Raw genomic sequence first — 20,695 nt, 5'->3', positions numbered from 1 at the left:
AAGCATAAGAAAGGTTTTGAGCATGAATTATAAGGTATGAACCTTTTCTTGTAGCTAAGAATATCTTCAAAATTATGCTTAAAACCAAAAAAAGTGATTCATCTCAATTTCAGCAATGTTTCTCACCTTCCCTGCATGCTCACATCCTATTGGCTCTATTTTTTTACACATGTGGTCTTGTGGGATGCTCACATAAAAAAATATTTATTTTAAAAATTTATTTGTCACTCTTCTTGCTCTTTCTTGCATGCCCGCAACATTTCTTGGGTGCCCTCTTCTTTTGTATGTAGTATAGTGGGAGGTAGATTTTCCACAATTTGAAATTTGAGAAAATATAAAGTTTACAAATGTTGCCATTGGATTGTCATTGATGTCAACACGATGCATGGATGATACAATCATGCATGTCAAGATGAAGTAACTTGACATATAAGATGCAACGAAGAGAGTCAAATACAAAACTGATCGAGTAGACACAAAGGGATGGTTATTTTCGAGTTGGTTAGACAAACTAAGCACAGGTTGAACAAGGCATTGGGAAGCAATTGTTCAAAAAAGGAAAAAAGAGTATGAAAGCATTCGGGCCAACACATCAAACTGTGCACTTAATATTTTTACCATTTATCCAACATTGGTGGTATCGTTGCAGTTTATAGTCTTTATATTAACTAGTGTGTATAATTTAAGTGTGAAATAGCTCACATGCTTATGTTGTCTGACTTGGAGTGTGTCCTGAGTTAGTGGCATCGTTGAGACACTATGTCATTGAAGAGAATTTATTTGGGTCTTACTAATATAGAAATATCTCTTTAATGAAGTGTTGTGATAACTCGTTGAGGTGACATGTGTATGTCTCACCAATCAGTCAATGAAGTGGTGAAGTTCCTCCTCATCGAGGAGACTTGGGGATATCGAAGTGAGTCTGGAGAAGTTTGTTTGATTATTTAAGTGAAGACCTCATCGAGGTGACATTGTATGTTGATAATACACTTTGTATGTCTTATCAATCAACTAAGGTAATGTGAGCCTACACTAGTGTAAGGATGTTATCGACATGACTTGGTGAAGGTCTCACTAATCAGACAAGCTAGTGAGAGATTGTAGTAGTATGCATCCTCATCGAGGAGACATTTGGGTTTCAATAAGACTCAAACCGACTCTCACCGAAGTTGTATACATTTTTTATAGTCTAATAGGACTGTTGGCCTAGCTATCATGCACGTGTGTTAAACATGAAGGTTGTTTGTCGGAAGGAGGTTATTTTTGTTAATTCAAACATTTTGTGAAGAGGAACTATGCTACACAAAGAGACCTTATATATATCTTTGTCACTTGGCCTTTCCCGTAAGATGCAAAATTGAATTAACATCTACATGGCACAATTGCAGGTGAAGCTACTAAAAATAGTAATTGAACATCAAATCAAATCTAAACGCAGGGATTTGAAACAAAACGAAGGAAAGGATGCAATTAATACTAATAGTCTACAAGGTAGGTGGAAGATCAAATCCTTTGTGGACTGAGAAGAGCAATTACCTGACTATGGCGAGAGTTTATTTGAAAAAAAAGAAGGGTTAGACTATCATTATGATAGAGATAAAATGTACTATACAAATAGTAGTGTGAGCAAGTAGTGTGTATCTGGGGGAGAGTGTGTGCATGTACCAAAAGTGAAGAAAATCTTTGTAAAGAGTTGCAGAAGACTAGAAAATGTTGGCATTTGCATGAAGATTGCATTAATGATATGTTATGTTGTCATTGATGTCAATTAACCAGTAATGATATTGTTGATATTGTTGTAATGATGTTTTGTAACCGGTAGGAAGAGCTAGTGAAGGAAACTATAACTGGTAGGAATAATTTGTGGAGTGAACCGGTATTGCTATGCATTGGAGAGTTGAACCAATAAACCCTACCTGTTGGTTTGATAAACCCTAATTGATTAAGTTTGGTGAATTGGTTATATTGGTTTATGATCTAATGATGAGCGGTAATGATTATGACACGTATGATTACTGTATGAAGAGAGTTTCAAAGTGATTTTGGCACGTTGTTGAAATGTTTTTTTGTCTGGGGAATGAGCAAGTATATTGCATGTAATTCAAAGCACGTGATGAGTTATTGAGTTTGATGGAGTAGTGACCAAGGAGCGATTGAGGTTTTCTTGATTGATGTGCAAAGATTGCTATGTAATCCAGCGATCATACTTGAACCGAATTTTTGTAATCTCTATGAGAGAATCAGGTTTTTGTTGTGTTACCGACCTAATTGATTTGTTTATAAGGTCGATGAGTAGTTTAGTTTCAGAGTTGGAAAAGTTTTAGTTGAGTGTGTGGTTGCCAAACTGGATGATGTATCTGCAATTTGAGTAAAGGCAGATAGGAGCATGAAAAGGATCTGATTAAGCAAGTGTAGTGCTATTCAAACATATCAGAAAACTCCTGTTGTTTTCTAACAATTACAGTAGATTGAAATCCCCTAACTGGGTAAGCACTAATAAACTTGGTGCAATTCAAATCCTCTAACCAGGTGATCCATTAGCTTGGATTTCAAATCCTCTACCGAGGTTACTCCTTACATGTTATTGCTTCTAACAAGGCATTATAGTCAATCCCTTAACCAAGTGGTCCCTAATAGGATCTGTTCTTAACAAGACTTTTGTAAAGCTTTAATAGGCTAGGCTCCTAACAGGGCGAACTTCATAAGAGTTCACATAGTTATCTTGTGAGTCTCATCTCACCGTGGTTTCTCCCATTTGGGTTTCCACGTCAAAAATATTGTGTCAAGTGGTGAATGTTTTTGTGGTTATGATCTTATGGTTGATTTTCTTAACTACTTAATTCATTTTGATAAGTTATGATAACCGAAAGCATTGTGAAATGAAGTTTTACTTGTATCAGTAAAAGCATTTGGATGTTTATGAGTTTGAAGTTGTTTATTGTTAGTTTGGTGTAACAGTCAACCGGTTTATCTTGAGAGTTTTTATCTTGACAGTGATATTGCATTGATAGCTCTAAGTTCACTTTGAGAGATTGATTTTGAGGTTGGTGAAGTTAGTATCAGTTTTTCTATCTACTGATTCACTCCCCCCCCCTCTCAGTAGCTGACTGGATTCTTATTCTTTCATGATACCATCAATTGGTATCACAGCATATCAGGTCCTCTAAGGTCTAAGCCTAACAACTTGAGGTAAAGATCTTGCACATCATGATGAAGAAGGAAGGTCTGAAGTTTAATAGAGAGATCTATAGTATATGGAGTGATAGAATGAAAATTTATATCAAGAGTCTTGGAAATCAATATTGGGAACATGTTGTGGTTCAATATGTTGCACCTAGTGGGACTATGACTGATGATCAGAAGAAAGAGTAACAAGAAAACAATCAAGCATTAGAGGCTATTGTCAGTTATCTGTCTGATGCAGAGTATGTAGATGTTCATGGTCTAGAGACTGCTTATGATGTATGGAAAAAACTTGAAGAGATTTATAGTGGTGATGAACATGTTAAGATTGCTAAAGAAGAGAGTCTAAGAGGAAAGTTTGATGACATGGGGATGGTTGAAGGTGAGAATATCCAGCAGTATGCTCAAAGGATAAAAGAGATAGTCGGTGAAATTAAGAGTGCAGGAGGTAAAGTGGAAGATACCACAGTGATCAGTAAGGTACTGAGAACCCTGCTACTGGTATACACTATCCGAGTTGCAGCCATTCAAGAGATTAAACTATTAATAAAACTAAGGTAACCCTTGACTCCATCATTGGCAAGCTTACTAATTTTGAATTAAATGGTTATGATGGTAGTGTACATAAATCTGAGTCTGCATTTAGAGCTTCTTTTTCTAGCTCATCTATGAGGAAAAGTAGAGATGTCAATCACAATTATGAATCTAGATCCAACAGAGAAGTTGATGATGAAGACTATTTAGTTGAGCTTGAAGCATTGTTGGCTAAGCGGTTGCCCAGAGGTACTGGTAAATATAGAGGTAAATTACCTTTGAAATGCTTTGCATGCAACAAGATTGGACACGTAGCTGCTAATTGTCCTAATGGTGATAATGAGCACAAACGAGAGAAATTCAAGAAGTATAAGGGTAAAGGCAAAAGAGATTGTCTTATTGTTGTTGATGGTGGTGTCACTGATGAGGAATCTAATGGTGATGTTATTGAAGATATTGTGTTTGTAGCCATTAAAGAGGAGTTATTTGATTAGAAGGCTTTAGTATCTCGAATGGATAACTCTAATGATTGGATCATTGATAGTGGTTGTTCACATCACATGACCGCTGACTAGAGCAAATTTCTTTCTTTTGAAGGAATTTGATGGTGGAGTTGTAAGATTTGGTAATGACTCACCCTGCATGGTTAAAGGTAAGGGAACTATTTCTCTTAATGGAAAGAGTAGTGCAGATGATGTCTACTGGGTTGAAGGTTTAAAGCACAATCTTTTGAGTGTGGCACAACTCAATGACAGAGGATACCCATTGGAGTTTAAGAATAGTATGTGCAAAATCAATGGGAGCAAAGGTGAACTTGATTGCAACCGAGAAGCAAACTAAAGGTAATTTGTTTCACCTTAATCATAAAGTCAACAACTGTTTAATTGCAAAGATAGATGATAGATGGCTTTGGCATAGGAGATTTTGTCATATAAACTTTGATAACATTGTTAAACTGAGTAAGTCCAAGACATTGAGAGGTTTGCCTCAGTTGGACAAACCGGTTAATGCTCTATGTAAAGAATGTCAGTTGGGAAAGATGCCATCCTCAACTTTCAAGAGAAAATCTTTTTCAGTGGAACATCTATTAGATTTGGTTCATATAGATCTTTGTGGACCAATAAGGACAAAAAGTATTCAAGGTGACAGATATTTTATGATCTTTATTGATTATTGCTCAAGGATGATGTGGGTCACATTCTTGAAGGATAAGACTAAAGCTTTTAGTAAGTTCAAGGCATTTAGGGCCTTAGCTGAGAAGGAGAGCGGTAAGAAGATAAATTGTCTAAGGACTAATCAAGGCGGTGAATTTACTTCTGAGGAATTCACTAGATATTGTGAAGAAAATGGTATCAAACGGCAACTTTTTGCACCGAGGACACCACAACAGAATGGTATCATAGAGAGAAACAACCGGTCAGTTGTTGAAGCTGCTAGGATGATGTTGATACAAAGAGGTGTAGCAAAAACTTTTTGGAGAGAAGTTGTTAGCACAGTTGTCTACACTATGAACCGGATTCTGGTAAAGAGAGGTAAGGACAAGACTCCTTATGAATACTGGTATGGAAGATCACCTAATGTTAATTATGTTGGCATTATGTGAACCGGTATGAGGACATAATGATATTGTATGTTGTCATTGATGTCAATATGTGATATGAAGAGAGAACCGGCATATGTGAGGACCGGTATATATGCCAAAGTAAAGTGGTATATTTGTTCAAGGTGAACCGGCATGTCAAGGTGAACTAGCATGTAGTCATGGGAACCGGCACATGGAAGCATTGTATGACTATCGGTTGGTAGGTAGTTTCCACTTCAGGATTTCCGGTTGGAGTATCTCAAGCCTGTGTGACTCAATCGGTGATCTTTATGTGATGAAGTTAGCATGATAACGAAGAACAGATAGTGTTGCCACGTAAGCCTTGTGCGCGTGAAGGATCCTGCATAAAGAAGAGTGTTCCTATCTACCTCGGGAATGCGCAAAGTCTGTAAACAGTGATAACGTGTGATGGGTTATCAGCCGCCATGAAATCAGTGGAAAATGAACGATGGAGAATGTCTTGAGATTGGATCAAGACTGTTGCATTCAATACAGTATGATCAACGGTCAGGATTGAACCATTTGAATTCCTTAACCTAACAGGTCTAGGGTTTAGGGTTTATGCTACCGACCTGTCTATTGTCCTATAAGGTTGATGTTGTGATTCTTTCAAAAGTTGTTGGCAAAATTTGTGTGTGTGTATCTAAGAGAAGAGATATGTGATTCTTGCCAGACCAGAGGAGAGAAGTCATATCTGAAGAGTGTAAGTGCAGAAGGTGAAGAGGAGCTTAAGCAGATCTGCATTGGCATTGAGTGCTATCATCAGGTCATTGATATACTTGTTGATCTTTAACTACTTCAACAGTTGTGAAATCCCCTAACAGGGTAGCCTTAACCGGCTTGTTGAAAATCCTCTAACAGGGTAACTCGAAGCTATTGAGTCATTGATATCCTTTAGCTATTGATTTCTTAAAATCCTCTAACAAGGTACCCTTAACAGGGTTTAACCCTTAACCAGGTATTGTAGCTATCCCTTAATCAGGTGATCCCTAACAGGATCGGTTCCTAATAGAACCTATTGTATCTGTCTTTAACCGAACAAGGCTCCTAATAGAGCGAACTTCCAAAGAGTTCAAAAACAAGCTTGTGGGTATTCATCCCCATCGTGGTTTTTCCCAGTTGGGTTTCCACGTGAAAAATATGTGTATCATGTGTGATGTTTTCTTCATGTGATGTTATGATTGTTTTCTGATTAAGTGGTGATGCATGTTGATCTTTTTGTAATATGTACATCTTTGATGGTAGATTGCTTGTTCATGCATTAGAGTGAAATGGGAATGAAGAGTTAGATTATATGAGAAGATAAGTGTCAACCGGTCTTTGCTTGTCGTAGTTACACTAGGTTTTTCCAGTTGAACTCTGTTGAAGGACCGGTGTTGTTGTTTGTCTGTCAGTGCATAAGTGTTAGTTGACAAACCGGTTTAAGGTTGAGTTTTTGCCTATACTGATTCACCCCCCCCTCTCAGTACCGGTTTGGTACTATTTGTTCATCATTAAGTTATCAAGTTATTTCAAGATATTTGGTAGCAAATGTTTTATTAAGAGAGGTGATTATGTTAGCAAATTTGAGGCTAAAATTGATGAAGGTATATTTCTTGGTTATTCCACCAAGAGTAAGGCCTACAAGTATTTTAACAACCGGACATGAATTATTGAGAGTGTTGATGTTCAAGTGGATTAATACCATGAAGTCTCAAAGGAAACCAGTTTGGAGAAGAAGGATGAAGATCCTTGCATTCTATTTTTGGAACCGGAAACTGTGAAACTTGAAACCGGTAAAGCAAATACTGATGTACCAGTTCAACCAGAACAGATAAACACATAAGAAGATGATGATAATGAAGAAGATGAACCTGAAGATAATGATCATGTTATTCTGAGATATGTGAGACTCAATCACAATCCTGAGAAGATTATTGGAGATAAGGATGCTGGAGAACTTACCAGAAGAAGAATCATAGAGAATTCTTGCATGATCTCCACTATTGAGCCAAGAACTACTAAGGAAGCATTTGGTGATGATTATTGGGTTAAAGCTATGGAGGAGGAACTAGATCAAATTGAGAAAAAAAACACTTGGAACCTAGTACCCTGACCAATAAATAAAAATGTGATAGGTACTAAGTGGGTATTCAGGAACAAGTTGAATGAAGATTGTGTTATAGTTCGCAACAAAGCAAGGTTGGTTTGCAAAGGTTATGCACAAGAGGAAGGAGAAGATTATGGTGAGACTTTTGCACCAGTGGCAAGATTGGAAGGTGTCAAAACTTTACTTGCATTTGCAGCACATAAGAAATTCAAGGTATACCAGATGGATGTTAAGTCGGCATTTTTGGATGGGATACTGGAAGAAGAAGTATATATTGAGCAGCCATATGGTTATGCTTTGACTGGTGAGAAAGACATGGTATGCAGATTGCATAAGGCTTTATATGGATTAAAGCAAGCACTGAGAGCATGGTATGAAAGGCTTCATACACATCTGATGAAGATAGGTTTTCTGAGAACCGGTGAAGATAGCAACATATATCTCAAATCTGAAGGAGATAAAATACTGGTTAGCGAAGTTTTTGTAGATGATATCATATTTGGAGGTAATGATGACATGTGCAATAATTTTGTAGATGAAATGAAAAATGAGTTTGAAATGTCTCTAGTGGGAGAAATAAAAAATTTAATAGGCTTGCAAATATAGCAAATGAAGAATGGTATTTTCATCACACAGTCTAAGTATGTGAAAGATGTTTTGAAGACATTTGGTATGAGTGACTGTAAACCAGTTGGGACACCAATGGTTACAGGTTGTAAGTTTTCTAAGGAAGATGAATCCACATCTATTGATGAGAAGGAATACAGGTCAATGATTGGAAAATTGCACTATGTTGTTCACAGTAGACTAGATATAGCTCATGCAGTTGGGCTAGTTGTTAGATTCCAGACGAATCCTAAAGAAACACATTTGATAGCAACCAAGATGATTTTTTAGATATTTGAAAGGTATTGTTGACTATGGATTATGGTATCCATATGGAGGAAACTTTGACTTGAAGGTGTACACAGATGAAGATTGGGCAGGAAATGTTGATGACAGGAAAAGCACAACCGGTGGAGCATTTTTTCTTGGAGGAAGACTTGTTTCATGGAGTAGTAAGAAGCAGATTTGTACATCACAATCTACTGCTGAAGCTGAGTATGTTGCAGCTTACATGAACTGTACCCAGACTATCTGGATGAGGCACATTTTGCAAGGTTTTAAGATGAAGATCTCAGAACCTGTAAAGATCTTATGTGATAATACAAGTGCCATAAATATTTCCAAGAAACCTGTTTTGCACACAAGAACCAAGCATATTGAATTGAAGTATCATTTCTTAAGGGGAAAAGTGCAAAGTAAAGATGTGATCTTGGAGCATGTTTCTACCAAGGAGTAGCTTGCAAATATCTTTACTAAACCTCTACCTAAGATACTTTTGAGTATTGTAGAAGTTAGCTACGGGTTGTACCCCTTCATGAGGTCAGTTGAGCATGATGTAGATTACATCAGTCCCAGAGCTACTTGCAAAATTTTATAGCAGGATTGGTGTAGAAGTGGAGTTATTCCACAGGGGGAGCATCAAGTTGTAGGTTGTTGATGTTGAATAGTGAAATTTGGCATTGCATGTTTTACTTTCAATTTGGCATTATTGTCAAAGGGGGAGAATAATTATGTGATTTGTATGGTTGAGAGAGAGAAGGAAGTCAAGCTGAAGACAAGGTGAATACTTGGTAATGTAAACCAGGATTCCTATTCACAATCACAACAATCAATGGTATTGATATTTGTATTGCCATCAATGCGAAAGGGGGAGATTGTTGGCATTTGCATGAAGATTGCATTAATGATATGTTATCTTATCATTGATGTCAATTAACTAGTAATGATATTGTTGATATTGTTGTAATGATGTTTTGTAACCGGTAGGAAGAGCTAGCGAAGGAAACTATAACCGATAGGAAGAATTTGTGGAGTGAACCAGTATTGCTATGCATTGGAGATTTGAACCGGTAAACCCTACCTGTTGGCTTGATAAACCCTAACCGATTAAGTTTGGTGAATTGGTTATATTGGTTTATGATCTAATCATGAGTGGTCATGATTATGACACGTATGATTACTATACGAAGAGAGTTTCAAAGTGATTTTGGCACGTTACTTAAATGGTTTTTGTCTAGGGAATGAGCAAGTATATTGCATGTAATTCAAAGTGCATGATGAGTTACTGAGTTTGATGGAGCGGTGATCAAGGAGTGATTGAGGTTTTCTTGATTGATGTGCAGAGATTGCTATGTAATCCAATAGTTATACTTGAACCGACTTGATTGTAATCTCTATGAGAGAATTACATTTTTGTTGTGTTACCAACCTAATTGATTTGTTTATAAGGTTGATGAGTAGTTTAGTTTCAGAGTTGGCAAAGTTTTAGTTGAGTGTGTGGTTGCTGAACTGGATGATGTATCTGTAGTTTGAGTAAAGGCAGATAGGAGCATGAAAATGATCTAAACAAGCAAGTGTAGTGCTATTCAAACAGATCAACAAACTCCTATTGTTTTCTAACAATTACAGCAGATTGAAATCCCCTAACCGGGTAAGCTCTAACAAGCTTGGTGCTATTCAAATCCTCTAACTAGGTGATCCATTAGCTTGGATTTCAAATCTTCTACCGAGGTTACTCCTTACAGGGTATTACTTCTAACAAGGCATTATAGTCAATCCCTTAACCGGGTGGTCCCTAACAGGATCTATTCTTAATAGGACTTTTGTAAAGCTTTAATACGCTAGGCTCCTAACAGGGCAAACTTCAAAAGAGTTCAAATAGTTATCTTGTGAGTCTCATCTCACAGTGGTTTTTCCCATTTGGGTTTCCACGTCGAAAATATTGTGTCAAGTGGTGAATGTTTTTGTGGTTATGATCTTATGGTTGATTTTCTTAACTACTTAATTCATTTTGATAAGTCAGGATAACCAGAAGCATTGTGAAATGAAGTTTTACTTATGTCAATAAAAGCATTTGGATGTTTATGAGTGTGAAGTTGTTTACTATTAGTTTGGTGTAACAGTCAACAGATTTATCTTGAGAGTTTTTATCTTGACAGTGATATTGCATTGATAGTTCTAAGTTTACTTTGAGAGATTTATTTTGAGGTTAGTGAAGTTAGTATCAGTTTTTCTATCTAGTGATTCACTCCCCCACCTTAGTAGTTGACCAGATTCTTATTCTTTCATCATACCATCAGAAAACACTACGCACGATAATCAGTTATAAGAAGAATACTTGCAGACAATGTGCATATGAAGAAACAGAGAGACAATGTTTGAAGACTATGCAGGGAAGAGATAAAGAGTTTGAATTAGCAGAGGCAGAGAATTCAAATATATGCTAAAGTGCAGAACTATAGAGAGTTACAAAATATCATTTGCAACAAGGTACTTAAATTGCAACCGATATTGAAATTTATTTATTGTATATCATCTTGGTGTTTAGATTAGGGCTTGGTGCTCCTTTAGGTTGGTGCCCATAAAACCAGGGGTTGGTGCCTATAAATTTGTAATCAAAAGATATTTCATTGTAAGGTTGGATTAGAGCGGTAGACTCTAGTAGCTTTCTCTCACTGAGGTTTTTCCCATATTGGGTTTTCCTTGTACATTTGGTGTTATGTGTGTGCTTGTCTTGTGCATATGTGTTTAACATATGTTTGTATTGATATTCTTGATTTCAGTTAATTGTATCTGATTGTTTAAAAAGATATATTTTTATATCCACTAATTCACGCCCCCCCACCTCAATGGACTATTTGTATTCCTTCAACAAAATGTATAAAATTTATAAAATTTTGGTTTATTTATGCATTTGAATTTTTCCCTAAAATGATTAATAGAAACATTTTAAAATATTTTTTATAGTTTCCACAACTATAGATAAATTGACATTTTTTTAATTTCTCTTGCAACTACTTTGGGGTAATTTGACTCTAGGCTAACTAGGCCACTTAAGACCATGAAATTGGCATGGAGACATAATAAAATATTTAAAACATGGGTTTTCCGCTAGAATTTGAGTAGCTCACTGAATTCAAATACTTGCTTTGTAAATGGCCCCCTACATCACTCAACAAATGAAACTATTAATTGATGTTGAAACTAAAACCAAAGGCATTTGAGGCCAAACTATCAAGTGGGTCACACTCAAATTCAATAAATTTGCAAACTTTTCAAGAAACGTTTTTTATCCAGGTAGCAATCGAAAAACAATTAAAAATTATATTAGCACTCACTCAAGGACCCAAAATTGAACAACAATATTAACATATGTCATGGAAAACATTTCACCAAGGTGATTTGCATGAAAACACCTAAGGTACAAAATCTTAATCCCTAAATATGACACTCAAGTAAATTACAAACTTTCTTCAGGGCCAAATTAGGCTGTGTTACAGTCAAAATTTTATTAGAAAACTCATCAAATCAGATCCTAAGATGACAAAACTGAATAGGCACCTTGACATGTATCATGAAAGTATGATTGTCAAACATATTGTCATAATTCCTTTTGGGTTGCAATATTTTAATGATCAAAGATGGGCTCTAGGGTATATTCAATTAAGTGTAGACTTTAAATCTCTAAACCATGATAGCTTTAGGCATTGAAAATGTATAAGATATAATCCTAGGATCATGAAATTGAGCAGGTGCATTCATGTATGTCACGAGTATGAATGCGCAATGTTTTTTTTTGATAATCAATAGGCTGCAAAATATTAGTCTCCAAATTAGACTGCTTAGGTAGATTTGGCAGGGGTCTCTAAAATGTAGTGACAAAGTTGCAAACATAAAGGCAATTCAAATTTTGAAATTTTGAGGGTGCCAACACAATGAATGGTCAAATATTTTGGATAGAAAAACAATCTCCCCAAGGCAATTCTGAATATCCTTTACACACAAAAATTCTCCAATTTAATCTCTCCCAACAAGCAAATCAATTTTCCAATGTAGTGGGGTTTGGAGAGCAAAATTGCAAAATAAAGACCAAGTATAAAAATGACATCTAATTTCACATTATAAACTAGCTTTACTTTTTCCCTTTTTAAATTTTAATTTTAAATCAATATTCAAATCTCCCAAAATAGCCCAAGTAACTCCAATAAGGCAATTGCCAACATTTTACATACTCATAAGGCATATTTAATACTAACTATTAAATTGCCATTTAATTAACATTAAAACTTAATTAGTATCCCCAAATTAAAAATAATGAAAATTAAATAATATTTCTAAATTTCTAAAAAGCCCAAATAGTTAAATCGTGCAATTGATGTGATTATATTATGTTGTTTGTTATGTTGATAATGATGGATTGTTTACTAACCATGTTATTGTGTTGACCCCAATTGGGGAATATTATATTTGTATTTATGTCCTTCAGTTATGATGAACATGCATAGGTACTCGTATTGTGTTTGAGTGATGCAAGTACGGGGCATCGACTCCACCTGGTTTCACAAGTTTGAGTGTGCCCATTTCCCCAACGATGGTTAGCAGAAGATAGCACACTGGCCAAAATATCCCCAAGAAAAACATGTCGTTCCTTAATATAGGACAATTTTTTCGTATTTTATTATTTGAGCCTCGACTACCAGGGTTGGTAGTGTTTAGAAAACCTAGTTGTCATGTGTAGTTGACCCATAAAGAGTGTTTGAGCATTTTGGCTTATTTACAATTTATCAATACATTTTAATATGTTAATGTGTTTGAATGATATTTGTGGTAATTTAATAATTAAATGGTTTAATATGCCTTATATGTATTTAAAAATTGAATCTTCTTAACTATGGCTTTTGACAAATTTCCTTTCAAAGAAAGAACATATGGGGAAGTGGTTTGAAAGGACAACATCCAATAGAGGTTACACTAGCAAGGAATAAAAAGTAGCAATAGAGAAAAATGTCTTAGCTAACAACATGGCTCTATCAAGTTGTTTGTAATTTTTTTCAAATCTAGCCCTAAGATTACTCCATATGTACCATGTTGTATGATCATGACAATGACCAAGTTTAGGATCAAAGATGCCAACTTTATTATGCATGTAGTACCAATCTTCTCTTTCACCAATAAGTCATCTCATGGGAAAGGTATTATATTTATCACAAGTCATTTCAATCATGTCAAAATATTCAAATGGAATTTAAGTGGTGGTAGGAATTGAATCATCCAATTCATATCTAGAGAGGAGGTCACCAAACAACATTAAAAACATAAATATTAATTAATCTAAATGAATAATTAACAATGTTGAAAAGATCCCATATGCTCTATTAGTGTGTTCACATTCCTATTTAACTAAATATTGATTCCACTTAGAAGAGAGAAAGGTGATAACACCACCAAAACCCACTTCATGATTGTTACACAAAAGGTGATTGGAGGTCATATGACACGATATATAGGTGGGAAAGAAAAAATTAGAAATTTAAACTTTTTGCAAGCAAAGGATGCCAACATGGAAATATTTACATTTATTCCACATATGTAGGATATTTTCTTGTGAGGTATGTTAGACCTTGACCATTCTAGGATATGAAATTCATTGACAAGAATCAAGAGTCATATCCTACTATCTAGCCTATTAAGAGTCACATAATTATTTTACAATAAAATCTTCCTCTAATATGTAATTTCTTATGCAAATGAATAGTTGGTTATGAACATACTCACCCTCTTCCAAATGTCTAGATGGGTTGTGAGAACATCACTAAACAAGAAGCGGAATAGAGGAAGAAGAGTTGATATTAATTTTTGATTGAGAAGATAACATAGTCCAGTTTCTTGTAGCATTTTAGTAAAATTATCTTATTTGCCTCAATCAATGACTCCCCAAGTAAGTGAACAATTTCTTTACTTCTATCTTGAGGTTTTGAAATTGTTCCACCCTAAGACTCGGATGGCTAACCACCATTACCAATTGAGGTTCTAGGTGAAGTATTTTAGTGATCATAATCTTATTAATTGGCAACTAACCATAGTTGACCAACCTTCCCTTTTTTTACAAGAAGAGCATCAACAATCAAATAAGGAGCAATTTTGTTGTGAAAAGTAATCAAAGGTCAAATCCATTATCTTATTATTAGAGGGTTGTCAATACAAGAAAGTGTTTGGCAAATATGAATAAAGCATAAAATATGTGTGTTGCATTTGGCCAATCTAAATTTCAATGGTGTCCTTAAGGTATTTTGAGAGATTAATTTCAACACAAATACACTTATGTGGTTGAGACATGAAAAACTTGTCACATTCAACACAAATGATATTCCCTAGGGAGATGGCTATTTTTGGCAAGAAATTCCAATGTGGCAAGGGTAACTTGGGAAATTCCACCTAGAAAAGGATAGAAAGAACTTTCTCCTTAGAGACCACAATGTCTCATTTCTAGGGTGTGAAAAAGAAGGGATTTGTGGACAATTAGGAGTCGTGTTTAAGAATGGCCCTTGTATGACTAGCTTCAACAAAATGGAAAATTAGAAACCCTTTTGCAAGGGTATCAAATAGCATCAAGGCAAATCCCATGCAAGATCCAAGCCTTAGTTATCTATTCTTTAAGTATGCTTTCAGAGGAGACCCTCCCAACAAAATAGATTATTAAGGTAAGATTTTCAAGCCATCAACAAGCATTATCAAACTATAGAATGGAAGAAACACATCCAAGGGTGTTTCAGAAGATAAACCTTATGAACGAGCTTGGGGACAAATTTCCTAGATCACTTTGATGATACCATCTTTGTATGCCTTCAAACTTTCAACAACTATAGTTGAATTAATAATGTTTAAGGCCATTTGAAATTTATATATGTATACCATGTTAACTATTAAATTCTTTTCTTTTCTTTTTTAAGTGATGTAACTTGATCATTCTAGATAAGTTTGTGATATTAGAAGATACAAACATAAATCATGTAAGTGATGTGACATGATCTTTCTAGATAAGTCTATGATATTAGAAGATGAAAGTGTAAAGAATAAAGAGGAAACAAGGTGTTAGACTTAAAAAACTTAGACAATTTGCTGGCAACATGTCACAGCATCTTGTGAATAAAATAGAAAGTGTTTGAAAAAATATACCTTCTTGATGAATTCCCTGTATCACTTTAATGATATCATCTTATACTTATCAAATATTAACAACCACCACCAAATTAATGAAATTTGAAGCCATTTGGAATTTACAAATGTAAACTATTTTTACTCTCTAGAATATTTTATAGATAAGTCTGTGATATGAGAAGACCAAAACATAAAAGCAAGAAAGTGAAGCAGGGAAGTAAAAGTGATCGGCTTAAAAGCTTAGACGACCTGCTGGCTGACACACCGTAGCATCCCGTGAATAAGTTAGGAGGTAGTTGAAAATGGAAGATGAATCTCACGTGAATCGAAGGAAGCAAGTCCCATATAAATGTAGATGGGTGAGAAGGCCCAACTAGAAAGCATTATAGTAATGTCAAAACAAAGGCGCACCTTGTTGAAGGTTATAGTCCTTGGTGATGCTGGGTAAGATTTACTATGCTATATCTCAAATGCCTTATTTTAATCTTTACCCAAATAATTTAGTCCATTACAGAATAAATTATTTGATCTTGTTATAAATTTTGAGAACTGGTCACTAAGACGAAAACCATGTTGTCTTGTCTTGAAGGGTTGGGAAAACTTCTTTGATGGACCGGTATCCACTATCTGCATATTTATGCTTTTTTAGATTGCTTATTTTGTGAATTAGCATCATTTTAATCTTTAATGTTCTGCAGATATGTCTACAATAGGTTTAGTGATCATTACAAGGCAACCATTGGTGCAGATTTTATGACAAGGGAGCTTCAGATTGAAGATAGAGTGGTAACCTTGCAGGTTTGTCAAGCTTTACATTTCTCAAATGATGTTCAAGAATAGTTTTGATTTGCATTTTGGTTATGGTTTTGTGATTTTTCTATTTGGGTATAGTTAGGTTTAAACAGCACATTCTAAGCATTGATTTGTTTAGGTGGTTCATCTAAATTATAATAATAGATAGATTCTATTGAAGCAGTGAGTGTTATTTTAAATGAACCAGCTAAACAAATCAAAGCTTAGAGTGTGCCATTTAAACCAGACTTTTAAATATGTTTTTAAATTGATTTCTGATCAAAAAAATATAAAATATTTATTTATTACGACCTCCAATATCCTTGAAAAGATATGGGATACAGCTGGACAGGAGAGATTCCAGAGCCTGGGAGTGGCTTTCTACAGAGGGGCAGATTGTTGTGTTCTGGTGTATGATGTGAATGTGTCCAAATCATTTGACAACCTTCACAATTGGCACAATGAATTCATCAGTCAGGCATGTAAAAATATGATCATTATTATCATTTTTTTCAGTTGAGGGTTAAATTTTTTTTTTAGAAAAATAGCTATTTAAAAATAGCTGGGCTTAGACAACACACTTTGACTTGTTTAAAATGGCCCACCAAATCAAAATGATAGATGATTGGACTGAAAAAATTTTATTATGTTTTCCAGGCATGCTTGGGGGACCCAAAAAAGTTTCCATTTGTTGTTATGGGAAATAAAGTTGATGTTAATGGGGGAAGCAGCAGAGTGGTATAGTCTCCACTTTTTTCAGATATAATTTCAGCTCTAGGAATTGTATGAAGTGAACTGATGGATTTCTTTGTATGTTAGATTTCTGAAAGGAAAGCCAGAGAGTGGCTTGCCTCCAAAGGCAACATTGCCTTCTTTGAAACTTCTGCTAAGGAAAACTATAATGTAGAAGAAGCATTTCGTTGTGTTGCCCAGACTGCCCTTTTGAGTGAGCCTAATCTTCATGACATGTAAGATTTCAAATCAGAAAGCTTGTAGTTTGTACTAATAATATATGTAGCCGGTAATCGTTCTCATCAACAAGTTTAATTTCTGTGCTGATTGTTAGGTATTAATCTGGTTGATGCAGTTACCTTCCACCTACTGTTGAAGCTGTTGAGGAACAGACAAGATCATCTTGTCAATGCTAATGGTGGAAAATAAAGTATTATGCTTGCCAAGAGCTGTAATTTTTCATTTTGAGATGTAGAAAGTGATCAACAAACACATAATTCCAATATCGAATTATCTGCTACTCTAGATTTGTATTTGGAGTAGTTGCTCTACTCTAGTACTGGAGGGTTGCTCTCTGGAAGTGGCATTATGAATATTATATATTCTAATGCGTTATATCTCAATTTTCTTTTTTAATTGAGGATGTTAATGCATATTATATTCTGCATTTGTTATTGTAATTTCTCTCTTAATCTAGTGGTCTAGTTCGAGTATATAAATTGCACAATCTTGTTTATAATTGGGCTGATTCCCTAACCTTTACTCACTCCTATACATACATAATCACACATATTTAGCCCTGCCCTTATTTATATATACAAATGCTTTGATACAGTCATTTTATTTGAATATTTATTATGTTTATTTGTATATTTATCTAAATATAGTTAGGCAATCGGATATGAATATTTATATTTCTAGTCATGGATTTATTCTTGGGTTGTGGATTTGATAGTTTCATTTCAAAAATTTAAATTTAAATTTTGGTTGATTTTTTCCTATTATTTTCTTATGTTAAATTGTTTGTGTATGTATTTTATAAAATTTGATGTGTTGTGCAGGTTTTACAGACATTTTGCAGTGGAATTTCACATCATCAATCATTGTTTGAAACATAATCATTTTAGACCCCTACCAACTATCTTTGAATTCTTGTACATAATTTTAGAGGTTGACTTAGAAAACATCTGCTTGCAATATAATGAAAACCCTTTCTAGATGTTTCTAAATACTCTCTATCCTTAAATATTAAGAGAAATGAGAGTAGATGAAGATCACCAAAGGCAAGCAGCACACTGAAATTCCAAATTGCATAGGATCAAATCTAGACCCAAGGATAATTTTGTGACCATAGATTTGACTTAGACCTATGTACTTGATCCTTGATAGAGCACAACTTTACAAGTCTAAAAGATCTTATCAAACTAATAATACACAATATTTTGAGTTATCCTAGAGAAGTAGATTTGTGGCACCTTATTTCACACAGTATGATAGTAAAGGTGATCCATCACACTATTTATAATATATCCAAGTTATGTGTCTCCCTTATTTTCATGAGGATCAATTGCTTAATAAGGTACTTTCTCAAGTTTAAGTTGTCATGGACTTACATGACTTTATTAGTTACCATGCATTTTTATTAATTATTTTAAAGAGTTGGTTGGTGCTTTCATAAAATATTTTTCATTATTATTAAGTCCAAGATAATTTATCTATCGATTCATGAATGTAAACAAAAGGAACAAGATCCAATTAAGGATTATATTTTTAGATTTCAAGCTTCGACTAGTTATATGTTATCTCTATTATGCAATGATGAAATTCTACACATATTTATGGATTGTTTACTTCTAATATTTGAAAGTTAAGTATTTTTCATGTCTCGTCATTCATTTTCAAATTTGTGCGCTATTGTATGTAAATGAGTGTTACTTATCATAAGATCCCTTTTTATGTGAGCATATTTATAGCTCTTCTCCCTTTTTCTGTGGGTAACTTCATTATCGTATTTATATGTTCTCTATATTATGCGATGGTGAAATTCTAAACATATTTATGGATTGTTTACCTCTAATATTTGAAAGTTAAGTATTATTCATGTCTCATCATTCATTTTCATATTTATGTGCCATTACATGTAAATATGAGTGTTACTTATCATAAGATCCCTTTTATAGTTAGCATATTGATAACCCTTCTCCTTTTTCCTATGGATCAACTTCATTATCATATTTAAAAAACGAGGTCAATGAGGATCTATCTAATAATAGTCATGATGAGCATAGAGCAATTTCAAAAAAAATCAAAGTGTAGATATCTAAAAATGACTAATCATTTTCGTCTTGTCATATTACCACTTTCACTTTTTCATATTAATTAAATAATTTTTAATTAATTCATTAAGCTAACATTTTTTTTTTTTAATTAAATAATTTTTATTATTTAATTAATTCATTAACCTTCTATCCAAAATTAATTAACTTTATCATTTTTATTCAAATATATATATTTTTTTAATCAAAATGTCACCTTATGGAGGTAGCTCCCTTGGATAACCTAAAGAAAAGTAAAGAAAAGTAAAGTACTCTGTGTCCACCTTTAGTGTTTGTGATAAATAAACCTATTTCTTCATTTGCTTCACATGAACCTATCGTGCTAAGGGGAGCAAGGATAGTGTCTTGGTAGGAAATCTCCTTCTAGTTTTAAAATATAAGCAAACCTTTTCTTGTCATCTCAAGAATCCAAGCTTGACCCTGTTTTGCTTCTTGGTGTTCCTCTTGTATCTTCAAGAGTAATTAATTCTGACTGAAATCCCACTTCCCTTGATTGACTCCTCTTTGTCACACAGTGATAAATCTGCTTTCATTTTATGTTTTGATGGCTCCATCCGCAAACTCCCATGAGAAGGTTCTAATTTTTGCATTTCATTGGTCAAGTCTAAATCATTCCCATCTTGTGTAGTCTCCTGATCTAAAATTCTTTTAAGTTCTAGCCATCCTTCAATCCCTTCCTTAATTACCTCCCCCTCATTTTGGTTTATTGCTTCTTTGGACAAATAGCTTATTGCAACATTAGCTTCTCTGTAGACATGGGATAAGGAGAATTCAACAATTTTCTCCAGGTACATGTAGATCCTATTTATCCAGATTGTGAATTTCCAACTTGGTGCTTGATTCTTTGCTACTGCATTGATTACTATTAGTGAATTCCCTTTAATATCAATTCTCTCGACGTTCTTTTCCAGGCACACCCTAATGCCAACTTGTAAAGCAAGAAATTATGCATCAATGTTTGTTCCTTTTGGGAATTTGATTACTCCTGCATATACAGTCATCCCTTTTTCATTTCGAATGATGAAACTTAATCCTAATTTTCCTGGACTGCCACATGTTGCTCCATCAAAATTCATTTTAAACCTACCTATGGATGGTAATTTCTATTACTCCTGCATATACAGTCATCCCTTTTTCATTTCGAATGATGAAACCTAATCCTGATTTTCCTAGACTGCCACATGTTGCTCCATCAAAATTCATTTTAAACCTACCTATGGATGGTAATTTCTATTGAGGATTTCCTCTTTCTAATTTTGGTTTGACTGTCTCTCCTTTTGTGATTCTAAGATGTGGCCAATTTTTTATCATTTTTATGTTTTGATAGAAAAAGAACTTGTATTATTTTTGTATTGCCTTTGTGTTCAAAGGTTCGAATATTCC

General features: G+C 34.4%; 1 protein-coding gene across 3 annotated transcripts; it reads left to right on the top strand.

Moving 5' to 3' along the window:
* Positions 1-15,827: 15,827 nt before the first annotated feature.
* Positions 15,828-17,681, top strand: LOC131073631 (ras-related protein Rab7). Of its 3 annotated transcripts, none has more exons than XM_058010125.2 (7): positions 15,828-15,896; positions 16,042-16,068; positions 16,151-16,250; positions 16,576-16,722; positions 16,902-16,982; positions 17,064-17,212; positions 17,332-17,681. In XM_058010125.2, the coding sequence occupies exons 1-7, from the start codon at positions 15,844-15,846 to the stop codon at positions 17,390-17,392; spliced, it is 618 nt and encodes a 205-aa protein (XP_057866108.1). In that variant the 5' UTR covers positions 15,828-15,843; the 3' UTR covers positions 17,393-17,681. The 3 variants fall into 3 exon arrangements, with proteins under 3 accessions (XP_057866108.1, XP_057866123.1, XP_057866115.1); XM_058010140.1 differs by having other exon boundaries at positions 17,311-17,397; XM_058010132.2 differs by lacking the exon at positions 16,042-16,068 and having other exon boundaries at positions 15,836-15,896.
* Positions 17,682-20,695: the final 3,014 nt, after the last annotated feature.

Source organism: Cryptomeria japonica, chromosome 9, assembly GCF_030272615.1.
Source record: "Cryptomeria japonica chromosome 9, Sugi_1.0, whole genome shotgun sequence".
NCBI classification, from domain to species: Eukaryota; Viridiplantae; Streptophyta; class Pinopsida; order Cupressales; family Cupressaceae; genus Cryptomeria; species Cryptomeria japonica.
This window is presented reverse-complemented; position numbering and strand designations above follow the sequence as displayed.

What these genes read in the sequence shown, in the direction of transcription:
- LOC131073631 (XM_058010125.2), top strand. Translation starts at nt 15,844, where the DNA reads ATGTCAAAACAAAGGCGCACCTTGTTGAAGGTTATAGTCCTTGGTGAT. An exon ending in ATAGTCCTTGGTGATGCTGG is followed by an intron (nt 15,897 to 16,041) that starts GTAAGATTTACT and finishes CTTGTCTTGAAG; the next exon opens with GGTTGGGAAAACTTCTTTGA. An exon ending in ATAGAGTGGTAACCTTGCAG is followed by an intron (nt 16,251 to 16,575) that starts GTTTGTCAAGCT and finishes ATCCTTGAAAAG; the next exon opens with ATATGGGATACAGCTGGACA.